This window comes from Eubalaena glacialis, chromosome 3, assembly GCF_028564815.1.
Source record: "Eubalaena glacialis isolate mEubGla1 chromosome 3, mEubGla1.1.hap2.+ XY, whole genome shotgun sequence".
NCBI classification, from domain to species: domain Eukaryota; kingdom Metazoa; phylum Chordata; class Mammalia; order Artiodactyla; family Balaenidae; genus Eubalaena; species Eubalaena glacialis.
The window spans coordinates 88,268,302-88,285,063 of record NC_083718.1 but is presented as its reverse complement, the minus strand read 5'-3'; the positions used below and the strand labels follow the sequence as shown (position 1 = coordinate 88,285,063).

Sequence of the window (16,762 nt, the reverse complement as noted above, 5' to 3'; positions counted from 1 at the left end):
GCAGAACTTAGTGAGAGCTTAGTCATATGGCCACGTGCAGCTGCAAGGGAAACTGGGAAATACTGTTGCTATTTGGGCAGCCCCATGCCAGCTACAGTCCTATAATGCTGTAATAGGAGGAAAACAGATTTTAATGAAGAGTTAGCAGTGTCTGACACCCCTCTAGCCACTAGAATTCTGTGTTCATCCTTCTCCTGTTATACTCATCCCCACCCCAAGGGAGACAACTCCAAATTCCATCCAGGTGCTACATCCAGCTCAAATTCTGGGATCTCTGGGTGACTTGCAATCATCTCCCTCAGACTCAGATTGGCTTTTTGTGGTCCAGCAACTGATTAACTCAAAGGAAGTCACTTACTTCTCCAACACCCAATAAACCATGGTCTAACAGAAACAGGATGATTATATGAGAACTTCTTGTTCTTTAGTATTCAGTGGCCCTTCTGCTGCCATAAATCTTGGGGAGGGATAAGACAAGAGGTTAATATTTTTGAAATCTCAAGGGAGATGCATTTAGGCAACTGGAAAAAAAAAAACTCCTGCTGTTTCTTTCTAAGAGAAAGTAGCATTAGACAGAAGAAAAGATATTTGGTGACAAAAGACATTCTATTTCATGGTATTTGACGGTGAGGACACTAGTTAAATAAGGGATTTCTGGAGCAAAGTGAGAAGAGAATCCAGAACAAAAGTAAATAGTAGCTTTTTTTTTTAAAGAAAAATATGAACTTTTTGATTAGCTTGTCTTAAGATGACTATTGAGAGATTAATGACATTTTGATAATAAGAACCATATCAAAAAGACAGAACCACATCAAAACACAAAAACACTTTAATTACTGAGAAATATATATAACTCCATCCTTAAGCTTCTTTCCCTTTATTCTCCCATTAGGCTATGTTGATGTCATGTGTTCCCCACTGTGTGTGTGTTTACATGTGTGTGTGTGTGTGTGTGTTCATATAATTCAGACCATATTTTGAGTAGGAGTCTTCCTGATGAAGCCAAATGATTTCCCAAACCAAATATCTATTTCTAAACATATTTTAAAGTAGTTGAAATAAGGCAACAGCTAAAAGAAGTTCAACTAAAGTGTAAACTGTAAAGGCAGGAGTTAGGCAAAGACAGGGGATGCAATAGAGAGCTGAGAAATGGACAAAGGACTTGTGGCTAAAAAAGACGTAAAAATATCCTCATAAAGGAGCAGTATAGATAGTGATTGAAGCCAGACTGCCGGTGTACCTCCCTGCCTTTCCACTTACTTGCAAAAGAAGTAGTTGATAGTATGTTCTTCTTGGTGTTGCTGAGAGGATTACATGTGTCCATTCCCATTGTATCTTTTGTACCATATAAGATAAACCCTTGAGAAATAACGATTGTTCTGGGAAGGATACTTTTGGGGTGATGTTAGTAAGTCAAAACCCTGGGCTGGAATTATTAGCATCAAATCATCTTCAGCAAGGTTGACTCAGGGAGTAGTATAAGGTGCACAAAGATGCATGGCATCGGTCACAACCCAGCTCTCCCAGAACCCCTTACACCTGTCAAAATAGACTCCTGGGTTGAACAAGCCCTGATTCTGACCCAGTGTATGAAATCCTATATCCATTACATTGGTCTTTTCCGAATAATTTGAAAAAATTGTTACATTTTAAAAGTGGATATTTTGTGTTTGTAATCACACAGGTAGCTGTGTGAGGAAAGTTCTTTTTTACAGTATTTTTATTTTTTTGAAATTATCTGTTTGTGTATCAGTCTTCTCTACTAAACTATAAGCTCCTCTAAGTAGGAAACTTAATCCACTCACTCCTCACTGAACCCCAGCACACAGCTCAGTGCATGGGTATTTTAAAGTAAATTTCTTCCCGTAGCACAGAACCAAAGATCCGATTTGTGGGGTTGGGGGTTGGGTTGGAGAGGTGGATGAGGGGCTGGGATGTGTTTTAACAGATCTCCTGAAAGATAGATGTTCTCCACTTAAGCTTTTGGAGCAAGACTTGCTTCGGGGTTGTTGGTGACAGTTTCCCTTCACCAGTAGGAGTTTGTCACTGTAAGACAACACCAGGAAGTTAAAAGTGAATGGGAAGGGCGGGTGATGGAGATTCCGACCCCTAGGGTCTCCCCTGAGAGTAGCTGAGAGTGCGGGCCACTGCAGGTGAAAAACAGAGAGGTCATAGGGTTAATTTTTTCTGCCCAGAGCAGGTTTGGCCCACGTTTTATACCCTCTGTGGGGGTAATGGGTGCTGCTGAGTGGGCGGTGTGTTGGCTGAAAGGAGGTGGAGCTGAACAGCCCCTCCACATTGGCTATTGCTGCTGTTTGTACTTTGTTGCTTTACATTTCTTTGCAAAGAGCTGAAAGTGCAGTGCCCTCCAGATCGCAGCTGAAGGATCTGCCAGTGTTGGGGCAAAGGCAGCGAGGTCGGGTACCGCAGCAGAGCTCTCAGCTCTGGGTCTCAGCTCTGGGTCTTCCAGGCACAGGGCTCACCCATCCAAGGTGTAGTAGTTCCCGGTGGTCCACGAGGACACTGGAATCTGGCTTCCCCAAAGGCACCTGCTGTTGCAGCATTTATCTAAATGCCACATTCAAGCTCTTCTTTGAAAGGTGTTAACTGATGTGTGCTTTCTGTCTTTTGTCATCCTTTCTTTAGGACAGGTTACACTGACCCAGCCCGGTGAAGATCTCTGGAGACCATGACCAAGAAAAGAATTGCTGTGATTGGGGGAGGAGTGAGTGGGCTCACGTCTATCAAGTGCTGCCTGGAAGAAGGCTTGGAGCCCGTCTGCTTTGAAGGGACTGATGACATCGGAGGGCTGTGGAGGTTTCAGGTAAATCTTCTGGTTCCTTAATACTTGGAACTCTCGCCGTAACTAGGTGCATAAGATATTTTACCTCGTGTCAGGAAGTATGACGGGCTTCACAGTGATTAAACCTGCCAGACTTCAACCTGCTGACCTCTTAGCAGCCATCACCTCAGGTTCTATGCAGGTTCCTCTTTCCCTACGCTGGCAGCAAAATGGGACGCAGGTATCACTCGTTTTTTCCTTTACTGATGTCTGTGAAAATGGCACAGAGATCATTTTCATTTACAGATCTTCCTTGATTTACAATGAGGTTACATCTTGATAAGTCCATCGTAAATTGAAAATATCCTGTTACAAATGTATTTAATACACCTAACCTACCTAACACTATAGCTGAGCCTAGCCTACCTTAAACGTGCTCAAAACACTTACGTTAGCCTACAGTCAGGCAAAATCATCTCACACAAAGCCTATTTTATAATAAAGTGTCAAATAGCTCATGTAATTTATTGAATGCTGTATTGAACATGAAAAACAGAATGGTTGTTTGGGTACAGAATGGTTGTAAGTCTATCAGTTGTTTACCACCCTGATCCTTCTAGCTGACTGGAAGCTGCCACTGCCCAGCATCACCAGAGTATGATACAAAATATCGCTAACTGGGGAAAAGATCAAAATTCAAAATTCGAAGTGTGGTTTCTATTGAATGTGTATCACTTTTGAACCATTGTAAAGTCAAAAAATCACAAGTTGGGCACTGTCTGTAATGAGTTTTGCTGCTATCCAGAAAAGGGTAACAATCCTGGTGGGGGGATGTAGCAGAATGGCAGACATGTAAAGTGGTTGCTCTTGGTCTGCGTTCATCGGGAAGTGATCTAGAATACTGCTTACAACTCCTTCCAGGAATCCCCCTTTTCAATCTCTTCTAACCTTACTGTTTTTTTTTCTTTTCTTTCTTACCTTCCTTCCTTCGTTGCTTCCTTCCTTCTTTACTTTAAACAGTTCTCTAATGATTCTAGTGCTTGAATAGGATATAAAATCTGGCTGCCTTCCTTGCTTTGCACTTTTCGTTCACTTGAGAAATCAAAGCAGTAGTCCGGTCTTCAGGGAAGGGAAGAGGGCACCTGCAACTGGGTTTTCTTGTCCTTGCACAGACTCAGTTTTAAAGTTGAGTTGCTTTAACATGCACACCCAGCCCTGCAACTTGTTACTAACAGTTAAGGTATCTTCTTACTTAAATGATAGTTAAGCTTATTATATGTCAAAGAATATCACCCTCCTTAACTGATCTCCAAAGCAACATCCATTGGGTTTGCTTTTCAACTCACTTTTTAAGCCAGTGAATGGTATTAAAGTGTCCAGATTTGTTTCATATTTCACAAAACGAACACGGTGTTGGCCAGCTACTTAAAAGTGGTTTCATTCGTTCATAGCATTCCTTAGTAGAAGAGCAGTACAGTTGTTTTGCATCTTGGCTCTGCCTTGGGGACTAACTCTATTTGACAATCGTCCTTATTCGGATCTAGGGTGGATACCCCTTAGCACACCACCCATGCCTCGGTCACAATCAGTCTTGGGCATGGGCTGAAAAGACTGTTAATAAATATTTTGTAATCAATAGAAAATTTTACTTTTGAAATCCAGCCACAACATAGTGTGGAGGTTAAGAGCACGTCTGGTTTCAAATCCTACTGTGACGTTGGGGAAAACCATTAAACCTCTCTGTACCTCTGTGTTGTCATCTTTAAGAAGGAGATAATACTGGCACCCACTTCATAGAGTTATTGTGGGGATTAAGTGAATGAATAATTATGTCATGACTAATAACAGTGGCACAATAATTGCTAAACATCAGTTATTATTCAGTAGGCCTAGAGTGTGGCCCACACATTTGGTGTCTGGTAAGCATCCTAGCCAGGTTTGGCAACTACTGACCAGGCATGAAATTAGTGAAGGGTCCACCATCCTACCTGATTATCAGGTTTTATTTCCAAAGTGGTTTAAACTTCCTCTCTGTTAAAGACCCAATTTGGAGTTTTTTCTGATTATACTCTTGGCAAAATTTCAGCACCTTATAAACTGTTTTCTTGAAAATAAATAAGCTATATTTCATCATAATGCTCTGACTGCTGTTAAGACAGACCACATCTGTGTCTACTATATTATATATAACATACATATATTTTACATATATTATAAATGCACACACAAACACCACTATATTTCTAGAGCCACGGGGGATGCCTGGCATATATTAGGCACCAAATATATTTACATTTTATAAATGAATCCTAGAGAAGCAAAATATCTTGGGTGGCTGCTTAGAATGCTTGTGGAAATAGAGACCTTCATCTCACATGTTCCACAGTTACACAGTTGTGGAGCCTGAGGTATTATAAACATCCATTAATTGCAGATTAAACATGTTTTACATGCTGATGCTGGTTTCCTCAAGAATTGCCTCGGAGATCTGCTTTTCTATGACCCCCTTGCTTGTTACTTGGAGTCTTCCTCTCCCACATCCTACCCACCCTAAATTTTCTGTAATTCATTGGGGGTTTCATATATAGGATCATCCCAAGCAATTTGGAATTCCACCATTGCTACCGGGTGTCCAGTAAGCTACTGGGAACTCAAGGCTTCCATTTTCTCTTTCTTTTAACAGGTCTCAGGGACTCAGTATAAATTTCTTTCTTCTTGATCTCCTCATTAATATTAGACCAGACTGATGGTGAAAAGTTGGTAGTAATGTGAGACATATCACTTTAATTTTCATACTACAATATTACTTTATGAACGAAATAGCTTAAAATGATAAATCCTTATGAAATGCTGAGGTTTTAATAAGTATGTATTGCTGGAAAATAATTTTTAATATTCTTTAGTCAATCTGAATTTTAAAAATCCTTAAAGTATACCAAAGCAGTGCTTCTCCAACTTTAATGTGCACATGAATCACTGGAGCTTTTGCTGAGGTGTACATTCCGATTCATTAATCTGGGCTGGTGCAAGATTCTATATTTCAGGTAAAGCCCCAGGTGATCTTGATGCTGCTGATCTGATAACTACAGTTCACGTAGTGAGGTTCTAAAGTGTATATGTGATACAAAGATACCACATGGATACAATATAATGTAAAATGAGGCATATTTAATACATTTTAATTTAAAGTATGAAATTAAGTAATAAACACGCTTAGATGAATAGGTGTTTTTAATTCTTAAATATCAACCCCCCCCCAAAAAAAAGACAACTGAATGGATACAAAAATACTTAAAAGACGGTAACTGTAGAGCAGTGGCTGTCAGCTTTGGCTGCAACACTGAACAATCACCTGGGGAACTTTAACAAACTTTAACAAATACTGCTATCAGTCCATCCAGATTCTGGTTTTATTGGCCTGGGGTGTCAATAAACCTCTCCACTAGTTATTTCTAATGCACAGCCAACATGGAAACCTTTGCCCTTCAGCTTTTACCCCAGCTTTCCCAGGCGATAAATGAGGATGACATTGCGTGTTTAAAACAAAATCGATAACAGTTCATTGAACAAACATTTCTGAAGCTCAGACTTTGTTAGATGGTGTGGAGATACAGAGTTATATAACCTCCTGCCACTGCCCTCAGGCATTCTGCAGTTTAGCTAAGGATGTGTGGAGAAAAGACTTCTGAGGTGGATGGGATAAACTCTGGTGCCCTGAGCTTTCCGGGGCCAGCACACCACCTCTTACCAGCAGATCTCAACCTTGTCTACACATTAGACAAGGAGCAATTAAAACAGGGTCTCTGGGAGTAGGGACCAGGCATTAGTATTTTAGAGTTCCCCAGATGAGTCCAGTGTGAAGACAATGCTGTGAACAACAGTCCTAAGACAGCTTCTGTCCCACGGGATTCTGAGAGTCTGTCAAAGGAACAGAAGCTCCACACTGTTCTCACTCCTCCCACTGAAGGGGAGTCATTTTGCTCCTTTCTTCTGCCCTTACTATTGCCTCCAATCCCTTCAGTTCCAATTATACCACCCTACGTCCCTGGTTCTCTCTTTTCTCATATGAACTTCCTACTCAATGCGAGTCATGTGCTTAGGCAGGAAATAGAATCAAGATACATCTCTAGAGGGCAGATTATTCACCTATGGTAGGAAATACTAAAGTGCAGGAGCAGAAGCTTCTTTTTCCACTCATGGACCCAGTACTGCTCTGCCCTCACTCTCTTTTATAAAGCAGTGAGTTGACAGTAATGAACCCTACGTAGGATCCAATCAGGTGTTTAGAAGGGCTTGAAGGTTTTTGTTGACACACAATAACACTTTGTTGTCTTAGTTACTTGAAAAAGAATACAAATATATGATTATTGTCACAGAGGTAAGATCTGTGATTCATTTAGCGCGGTGACCCCAACAGACCTGCTGTGGAAAGCATGGCTCTACTCCTTGTACTAAACTTTGAACCCTTGGAAAACAGGGACAGACTTGTATTTTTTAGCATTAATATAGCGTTTTTATTACAGAGAGACTTTAGAAATATCTACTGAATGAATGAATGAAGTCAAATTTGATAGTTAGGAATGTGTCTACCCCTGCTGCCTCAAACATCTTGGTTCCAAAAGGACCCTACCAGTCATTAATTTAATTTTTAAAAAAAAAACATACTATGTAAAAACAACATGTTTAAATAAACTTTGAATTTTAGAACTGTGTTAGATTTACAGAATTATTAGGAAGATAGTACAGAGTTCCCATATACCCCATGCCCAGATATTATTAACATCTTACATTAGTATGATACCTTTGTCCTAATTAATGAACCAGTATTGATACATTATTATTATGCTTTATTCAGATTTACTTAGGTTTTTTCCTAACGGCCTTTTCCTGTTCCAGGTGTTCCCATCCAGGACAACACATTACATGTAGTTGTCATGTCTCCTTAGGCTCCTCTTGGCTGTGACAATTTCTCAGACTTTCCTTGTTTTTGATGACCCTGACAGTTTTGAGGATTACTGGTTAGGTATTTTATAGAATGTCCCTCAACTGGGATTTGTCTGATGTTTTCATTATGGTTAGACTGGGGTTATGAATTTTGGGGAGGAAGGCCTTAGAGGTAGGGTGCTGTTCTCATCACATCATATCAATGGTACACGTTATCAAACTTATCACACTGATTGATGTTAACCTTGACGACCTGGCTTGAGATGGTGTTTATCAGGGTTTGCCACTGTAAAGTTGCTCTTTTTTTTCTCCCTTGTCATACTATACTCTTTGCAAGAAGGTCACTAGGCACAGTCCACACTTAAGGACAAAGTTGGCTATTCTAGGCCTTTTTTCTTTCCACATATATTTTAGAATCAGTTTGTCAATATCTACAAAATAGCTAGCTGGGATGTTGATTGGGATTGTGTTGAATCTACAGATCAAGTTGGGAAAACTGACATCTTAACAATACTGAGTCTTCTAATCTATGAGCACAGCATATATTTCCATTTATTTATATCTTTGATTTTCTTCTTCTGTGTTTTATGGTATCTGCATATAAGTCTCATACATATTTTGTTAGATTTTTACCTAAGCACTTAATTTGGGGGGAGTGTTATTATAAATGGTAGTTTTTTTAATTTCAAAGTCCAATTTTTCATTTCTGGTATATAGGAAAGTAATTGACTTTTGTATATTAACCTTGTATCTTGCAACCCTGCTATAATTGCTTATTAGTTCCAGGAATTTTTTTTTTTAAACCTTTGAGATTTTCTACATAGTCATATCATCTGTGAATAAAAATCGTTTTATTTATTCCTTCCCAATCTGTATACTTTTATTTCCATTTCTTATCTTATTACATTAGTTAGGATTTCTAGTACAGTGTTGAGTAGAAGTTGTAAGAGAGGATATCCTTGCCTTGTTCTCAATTTTATGGGGGGGAAATTGTCCATTTTCTCACTATTAAGTATGCTGTTAGCTGCAGGTATTTTGTAGATGTTCTTTATTAAATTGAAGATGTTTCCCTCTATTCTTAGTTTGTTGAAGTTTTTTATCATCAAGGTGTAGTATAAACAACATTTCTACAAAAATAAAAGAAAAAATCCTACCTCCTTAATAAATCAATTTTTTTCCTACTTTGAAGTTTTATTGATTTAAAATAAATAAAATATACTCATATAATGGGCAAGAGATTATATAATGTATAATTATATGAACATGGGTAGACATAGGTATACAATTGCCCTAGGCATACATAATATTATATATTTGGTGATTAGAATGTGACCTTAATTTTGTAATATTACTTTTTCCACTTAAAGTTATATCATAGGCCATTTTCAGTGTTCCTATACAGATTTCAAAATCATAGTTTTAAGTATCTCCAAATTCAATCTCTATAATTCACTCATTAGTTCATTTCAAAGCATTTATTAAGCATCCACTATGTATGAGGTACTGTTTTGATGATAGAGATGCAAAAAATAAGACACAAATCCTACTTTCGGGTACCTCACAGTCATAGAAAGAAATGCAGAATATTGTGTGTTCTAATTTGCCTTGATGGCAATCTGAGCAGAGAGTTTTGGCAGCTTGGAGGTTGAATGCGGCATTTAACTCAGTGGAAAGAACAAGAAATACTTCACCAAAGAAATGACATTTGATGTGACTCTTGAATTATAGATAGGAATTTTCCAAATGAAGGAGCAGTACTATACTGTTACAAAAGTTTAAAGTTGTGAAAGAGTCTGGAATGTTTCAACAACAATTTAATGACTCAGAAGCTTGAAATTGACTGAGGAGAGCAGTAAATGAAGATAAAAAGATAGATTGGGATAAATTGTGAAACATGCTGAGTTTCAAAATAAGAAATTTGGTTTTCCAAATGGAATCAGTTGAAGCTATTAAGCAGTGGGGTGACAGGATCTGCTTTGAGTTTAGCAGGATACTTAAGGAGTGGTGTGAAATGTAAATTCTGCATCATATTGAGATACCATAATTTATTAAACCCTTTTCCTATGGGGGGAGGGAGGAATTTTAAGTGGTTTCTAATTAATAGCTATTTTAAATACTATAAAATGAATATATCTATGCATTTGATTTTATATTATTTTGTAATTTTCCTTACAGCAAACTTTTGTGAATAAGATAAAAATATCTTATTCAACTGTTTTTGAAATGAATTTTGATGTATTTCATTATTTTGTTATGCATTTTGTGAAATTTATTTCCTTTTTTTATATGTACCTTTCTCAGTATAGTTCAATGTACATCTATTAAATATCTACTAAGTGCTATTTATAATTTTATATGCTGTGGGAAAGATCATGAATACAAGTCAAGGGGCTTACAGTCTAGTTGGGGAGATAAAGAATAAACTCTAAGACATTATGGAGGTCTTTGAATCCTAAGCTGAAAAATATAAAGTAGAGAAAATGCGGCAGCATCCAAAATTTTAATTAGGGCAGAGATACAACCATACCCTAGAAAGAATACTTTGGTTGAAATAGGTAGGATAGATTAGAAGAGACTTGTGGAAACATTTTTAGTAGCCAAAGGGAACGAGATCTTGAAGTATAGGGCAGAGAAATGCGAATGGTCTATTCAGGTTTCTGAAATTGAAAAATTCTTCTCTAAAAATGGGAGGAAAATCATCTCTAATGTGGGCAAAACCAATGAACAGTCTCCTTTGTGGCCATTTAATGTTCAGTAACATCCAAATATCTTTTTCTGGAATAAAAAGAGAAGAGGGGGTCCAAATTGGTTAAGGAAATTTTCCATAATCAAAACAATTTTTAAAAATTCTAGTAGAGTTGAAAAGTCATCATTTGTGATATCTCAGTGAGAGACTAATATAACAATCTGGGTAGATATGGTGCTATTTTATGTGATCACTACAACACCCCCGTGAGGTAGTTATTAGAAGTTTTTGAGGAAGCAAAGAAGATAACCTTGATGGGGAAAGAACAGTGAACTGGGGTTAAATGTCAGCTAGAGCAATGCTTCTCTGCTTTCAGATGCATCTGAAACTCTTGAGGACTTTGTTAAAAGGCAGGTTCCGATTCAGTAGGTCTGGGGTGGGGCCTGAGATTCTGCGTTTCTAACAATCTCTCAAGTGCTGCCCCTGCTGCTAGTCCACAGATCCTACTTTAGGTAGCAAAGATCTGGAGCAGTGGGTCTCAAAATTGCAGTGAATTTTGTTGGGCATTAAATGGTTCTGAGACCAATTCCAGTGTGTGTATGTGGGTGGCGGGTGGTCCCCAGACACCAGCAAACAATTCTCAAACAGTAGCAGGATGTCCAAGAATTAAACTCAATTCTGATCCCTATCTACCCAGAGACAGCATCAGATTCCACAAATTGAGGGCTCAGTCCTACAAGACTGCCCCCTCATAAGCCCTGGTTATTACCTGGGCTTCTGACCAACCAGCTACAGATTGGAGGTTCCAACAACCCCCTCCTTGGATTTGGACTTCAGTTGCCAGTCTCAAGTCCAGGTTGTTACGTATACTTCTGACCAACTGACTATAAATCAGAAATTCCCACGAACCCCTCCCCCATTGGGTTTGATTAATTTGCTAGAGCAGCTCCAGAATACAGGAAACCCATTTACTCACTAGGTAACTGGTTTGTTATAAAAGAATATAATTTAGGAACAGGCAAATGAAAGAGATACATAGAGAAAAGGACACTGAGCTTCCATGCCCTCTCCAGGCACACCGCTCTTCCCTAATCTCTTCCGTTCACCATCCTGGGAGCTCCCTGAACCCCATTCTTTTGGGTTTTTATGGAGGCTTTATGACATAGGCATGATTGATTAAATCATTGGGCATTGGCTATTGATTCAACTTCCAGCCCCTGTCGCCTCCCCAGAGGTCAGGGGATAGGCAACTGAAAGTTACAACCCTCTAATCACAGGGTTTGCTCCATTGGTAACCAGCCCCCATCTTTAGTTGCTTTCTAAAGGTCACCATACTAACATAACAAAAGACACTTTGTATCACTCTCAACACTTAGGAAATTAGGAGAGTTTTGGGAGCTCTGAGCCAGGAACTGTGGAGAAAGCCCATATATGAGAAATATATTTTGACCATCTGGATAACCAAATGTATATTTCTTATAAATCACAATATTGCAGGCATTTAGCTTATTTCATTTTTATGTTATAAATAATGCTATCATTAACATCCTTTAACATAAATCTTTGTTTACAATGCTGAATCTTTCTTTAAAACGCTATGTTGCAAGGGTTTCATATTCTTGCCACATTGCTGTCCAGAAAACATTGTACTAAGATCTCATTTCACCTCATTTTTGCTAACACTGAGTAATTGTCTTTTAATTTAGTAAAAATGAGGTAAAATGGGAACACATAGTGGACAGAATGTAAGTTAGTACAGTGTTTCCTGGAGAACAATGTGGCAAGTGTATGAAACTCTTGAAACTTCCCTAGGCTTTGAAATATATATACTATTTAAAAGACTATTACTCAGATGGGCAGTTCTCACTTGGAGTCTTATGTCATGGCAATCAGGTGACAGCTGGGACTGGACGTGTGCTGTGACCTCTCTGCTCACATATTTAGAACGTCAGCTGGGATAACTAGAACTTCTTGGGGCTGGCTGCACATCTCTCTATCCCAAACATGCTCTTCATGTGGCTAGCTCGGGCTTCCTCACAGGATGGTGGTCTCAGGGTAGCTGGACTTCTTACGTGGCTGCTGACTTCCACCAGAGCAAGCTTTCTAAGAGACCCAGACAGAAGTTGCAAGACTACCTATCACTTAGTCTTGGAAGCCATTCAGTATCATTCCAACTGCATGCTGTTGGTCAAAAGCAAGTCATAAAGACAACTTAGATTCAAGGAGAAGAGACTGCACAAGTGCACAAATACTGGGAGATGTGAAGGGTTGTGGGGAGGGGACATTTTTTAATTGGCATTTCTTTCAGAAAACATTTTCAAATGTTTGTTGGCTGTTTATAAACCATGACCTTAATTCTCAAGTTGCTCTGAATGCTTTTTATTTACTACAGGAAGAACCTGAAGAAGGAAGGGCCAGTATTTACAAGTCAGTGATCATCAATACTTCTAAGGAGATGATGTGCTTCAGTGACTATCCCATCCCAGATCACTATCCTAACTTCATGCACAACTCCCAGGTCCTGGAGTATTTCAGGATGTATGCCAAAGAATTTGACCTTCTAAAGTACATTCGATTTAAGGTAGGGAATTTCATGGGTATCTCTGTGTTCTGAGTTGTTTGTCAAGTAAATGAATAACCGGTCTCATTTACCGGTGCTCAGATTGGTTTGATATGCTCATGTATCTATCCTATCCAGACTCCACTCTGTGTCTTCTCTGTGTCTGAAAATATTCATGGAAAGGTCCCTCTTCTATGTATTTTGACTGCAGATCCGGGAAGCCACCTTCATTTCATTGCCTTCATTCTATATCATTTGATTACAATAAAACAATGAGGGGAACTGACAGGTATGGGAACTTTAAAACCTTCTGGTTCCACAACTTGTTCCACAACTTGCTGCTTAGCCCTTTCATACTTTCTGAAGTATTTTCCAGTGCATTATTTTTTTTTTTTTTTTAAACATCTTTATTGAAGTATAATTGCTTTACAATGGTGTGCTAGCTTCTGCTTTACAACAAAGTGAATCAGTTACACATATACATATGTTGCCATATCTCTTCCCTCTTGCATCTCCCTCCCTCCCACCCTCCCTATCCCACCCCTCTAGGTGGTCACAAAGCACCGAGCTGATCTCCCTGTGCTATGCGGCTGCTTCCCACTAGTTATCTATTTTACATTTGGTAGTGTATATATGTCCATGACACTCTCTCACCCTGTCACATCTCACCCCTCCCCCTCCCCATATCCTCAAGTCCATTCTCTAGTAGGTCTGTGTCTTTATTCCCATCTTGCCACTAGGTTCTTCATGACCTCTTTTTTTTTTTTTTCCCTTAGATTCCATATATATGTGTTAGCATACTGTATTTGTTTTTCTCTTTCTGACTTACTTCACTCTGTATGACAGACTCTAACTCCATCCACCTCATTACAAACACCTCCATTTCATTTCTTTTTATGGCTGAGTAATATTCCATTGTATATATGTGCCACATCTTCTTTATCCATTCATCCGATGATGGACACCTAGGTTGCTTCCATGACCTGGCTATTGTAAACAGAGCTGCAATGAATATTTTGGTACATGACTCTTTCTGAATTATGGTTTTCTCAGGGTATATGCCCAGTAGTGGGATTGCTGGGTCATATGGTAGTTCTATTTTTAGTTTTTTAAGGAACCTCCATACTGTTCTCCATAGTGGCTGTATCAATTTACATTCCCACCAACAGTGCAAGAGTGTTCCCTTTTCTCCACACCCTCTCCAGCATTTATTGTTTCTAGATTTTTTGATGATGGCCATTCTGACCGGTGTGAGATGATACCTCATTGTAGTTTTGATTTGCATTTCTCTAATGATTAATGATGTTGAGCATTCTTTCATGTGTCTGTTGGCAATCTGTATCTCTTCTTTGGAGAAATGTCTATTTAGGTCTTCTGCCCATTTTTGGATTGGGTTGTTTGTTTTTTTGTTATTGAGCTGCATGAGCTGCTTGTAAATCTTGGAGATTAATCCTTTGTCCGTTGCTTCATTTGCAAATATTTTCTCCCATTCTGAGGGTTGTCTTTTGGTCTTGTTTATGGTTTCCTTTGCTGTGCAAAAGCTTTTAAGTTTCATTAGGTCCCATTTGTTTATTTGTGTTTTTATTTCCATTTCTCTAGGACCTGGGTCAAAAAGGATCTTGCTGTGACTTATGTCATACAGTGTTCTGCCTATGTTTTCCTCTAAGAGTTTGATAGTGTCTGGCCTTACACTTAGGTCTTTAATCCATTTTGAGTTTATTTTTGTGTATGGTGTTAGGGAGTGTTCTAATTTCATACTTTTACATGTACCTGTCCAATTTTCCCAGCACCACTTATTGAAGAGGCTGTCTTTTCTCCACTGTATATGCTTGCCTCCTTTATCAAAGATAAGGTGACCATATGTGCGTGGGCTTATCTCTGGGCTTTCTATCCTGTTCCATTGATCTATATTTCTGTTTTTGTGCCAGTACCAAACTGTCTTGATTACTGTAGCTTTGTAATATAGTCTGAAGTCAGGGAGCCTGATTCCTCCAGCTCCATTTTTCGTTCTCAAGATTGCTTTGGCTATTCGGGGTCTTTTGTGTTTCCATACAAATTGTGAAATTTTTTGTTCTAGTTCTGTGAAAAATGCCAGTGGTAGTTTGATAGGGATTGCATTGAATCTGTAGATTGCTTTGGGTAGCAGAGTCATTTTCACAATGTTGATTCTTCCAATCCAAGAACATGGTATATCTCTCCATCTATTTGTATCATCTTTAATTTCTTTCATCAGTGTCCTATAATTTTCTGCATACAGGTCTTTTGTCTCCTTAGGTAGGTTTATTCCTAGGTATTTTATTCTTTTTGTTGCAATGGTAAACGGGAGTGTTTTCTTAATTTCACTTTCAGATTTTTCATCATTAGTATACAGGAATGCAAGAGATTTCTGTGCATTAATTTTGTATCCTGCTACTTTACCAAATTCATTGATTAGCTCTAGTAGTTTTCTGGTAGCATCTTTTGGATTCTCTATGTATAGTATCATGTCATCTGCAAACAGTGACAGCTTTACTTCTTCTTTTCCGATTTGGATTCCTTTTATTTCTTTTTCGTCTCTGATTGCTGTGGCTAACACTTCCAAAACTATGTTGAATAATAGTGGTGAGAGTGGGCAACCTTGTCTTGTTCCTGATCTTAGTGGAAATGGTTTCAGTTTTTCACCATTGAGGACAATGTTGGCTGTGGGTTTGTCGTATACGGCCTTTATTATGTTGAGGAAAGTTCCCTCTATGCCTACTTTCTGCAGGACTTTTATCATAAATGGGTGTTGAATTTTGTCGAAAGCTTTTTCTGCATCTATTGAGATGATCATATGGTTTTTCTCCTTCAATTTGTTAATATGATGTATCACGTTGATTGATTTGCGTATATTGAAGAATCCTTGCATTCCTGGAATAAACCCCACTTGATCATGGTGTATGATCCTTTTAATGTGCTGTTGGATTCTGTTTGCTAGTATTTTGTTGAGGATTTTTGCATCTATGTTCATCAGTGATATTGGCCTGTAGTTTTCTTTCTTTGTGACATCTTTGCCTGGTTTTGGTATCAGGGTGATGGTGGCCTCGTAGAATGAGTTGGGGAGTGTTCCTCCCTCTGCAATATTTTGGAAGAGTTTGAGAAGGATAGGTGTTAGCTCTTCTCTAAATGTTTGATAGAATTCGCCTGTGAAGCCATCTGGTCCTGGGCTTTTGTGTGTTGGAAGATTTTTAATCACAGTTTCAATTTCAGTGCTTGTGATTGGTCTGTTCATATTTTCTATTTCTTCCTGGTTCAGTCTCGGCAGGTTGTGCATTTCTAAGAATCTGTCCATTTCTTCCAGGTTGTCCATTTTATTAGCATAGAGTTGCTTGTAGTAATCTCTTATGATCGTTTGTATTTCTGCAGTGTCAGTGGTTACTTCTCCTTTTTCATTTCTAATTCTATTAATTTGAGTCTTCTCCTTTTTTCTCTTGATGAGTCTGGCTAATGGTTTATCAATTTTGTTTATCTTCTCAAAGAACCAGCTTTTAGTTTCATTGATTTTTGCTATTGTTTCCTTCATTTCTTTTTCATTTATTTCTGATCTGATCTTTATGATTTCTTTCCTTCTGCTAGCTTTGGGGTTTTTTTGTTCTTCTTTCTCTAATTGCTTTAGGTGTAAGGTTAGGTTGTTTATTTGAGATTTTTCTTGTTTCTTGATGTAGGCTTGTATTGCTATAAACTTCCCTCTTAGAACTGCTTTTGCTGCATCCCATAGGTTTTGGATCATCGTGTCTCCATTGTCATTTGTTTCTAGGTATTTTTTGATTTC

The 16,762-nt window shown here is 38.5% G+C and overlaps 1 protein-coding gene across 2 annotated transcripts in view; it reads left to right on the top strand.

Moving 5' to 3' along the window:
* Positions 1 to 2,668: 2,668 nt before the first annotated feature.
* LOC133088242 (flavin-containing monooxygenase 5) overlaps positions 2,669 to 16,762 on the top strand; it is a 43,717-nt gene continuing 29,623 nt past the window's right edge. For both annotated transcript variants that reach the window (XM_061186089.1, XM_061186088.1), the window contains exons 1-2: positions 2,669 to 2,824; positions 12,805 to 12,993. In XM_061186089.1, the coding sequence (XP_061042072.1) occupies positions 2,690 to 2,824; positions 12,805 to 12,993 (324 nt within the window). In that variant the 5' untranslated portion in view covers positions 2,669 to 2,689. The remainder of the gene's footprint in view (positions 2,825 to 12,804; positions 12,994 to 16,762) is intronic.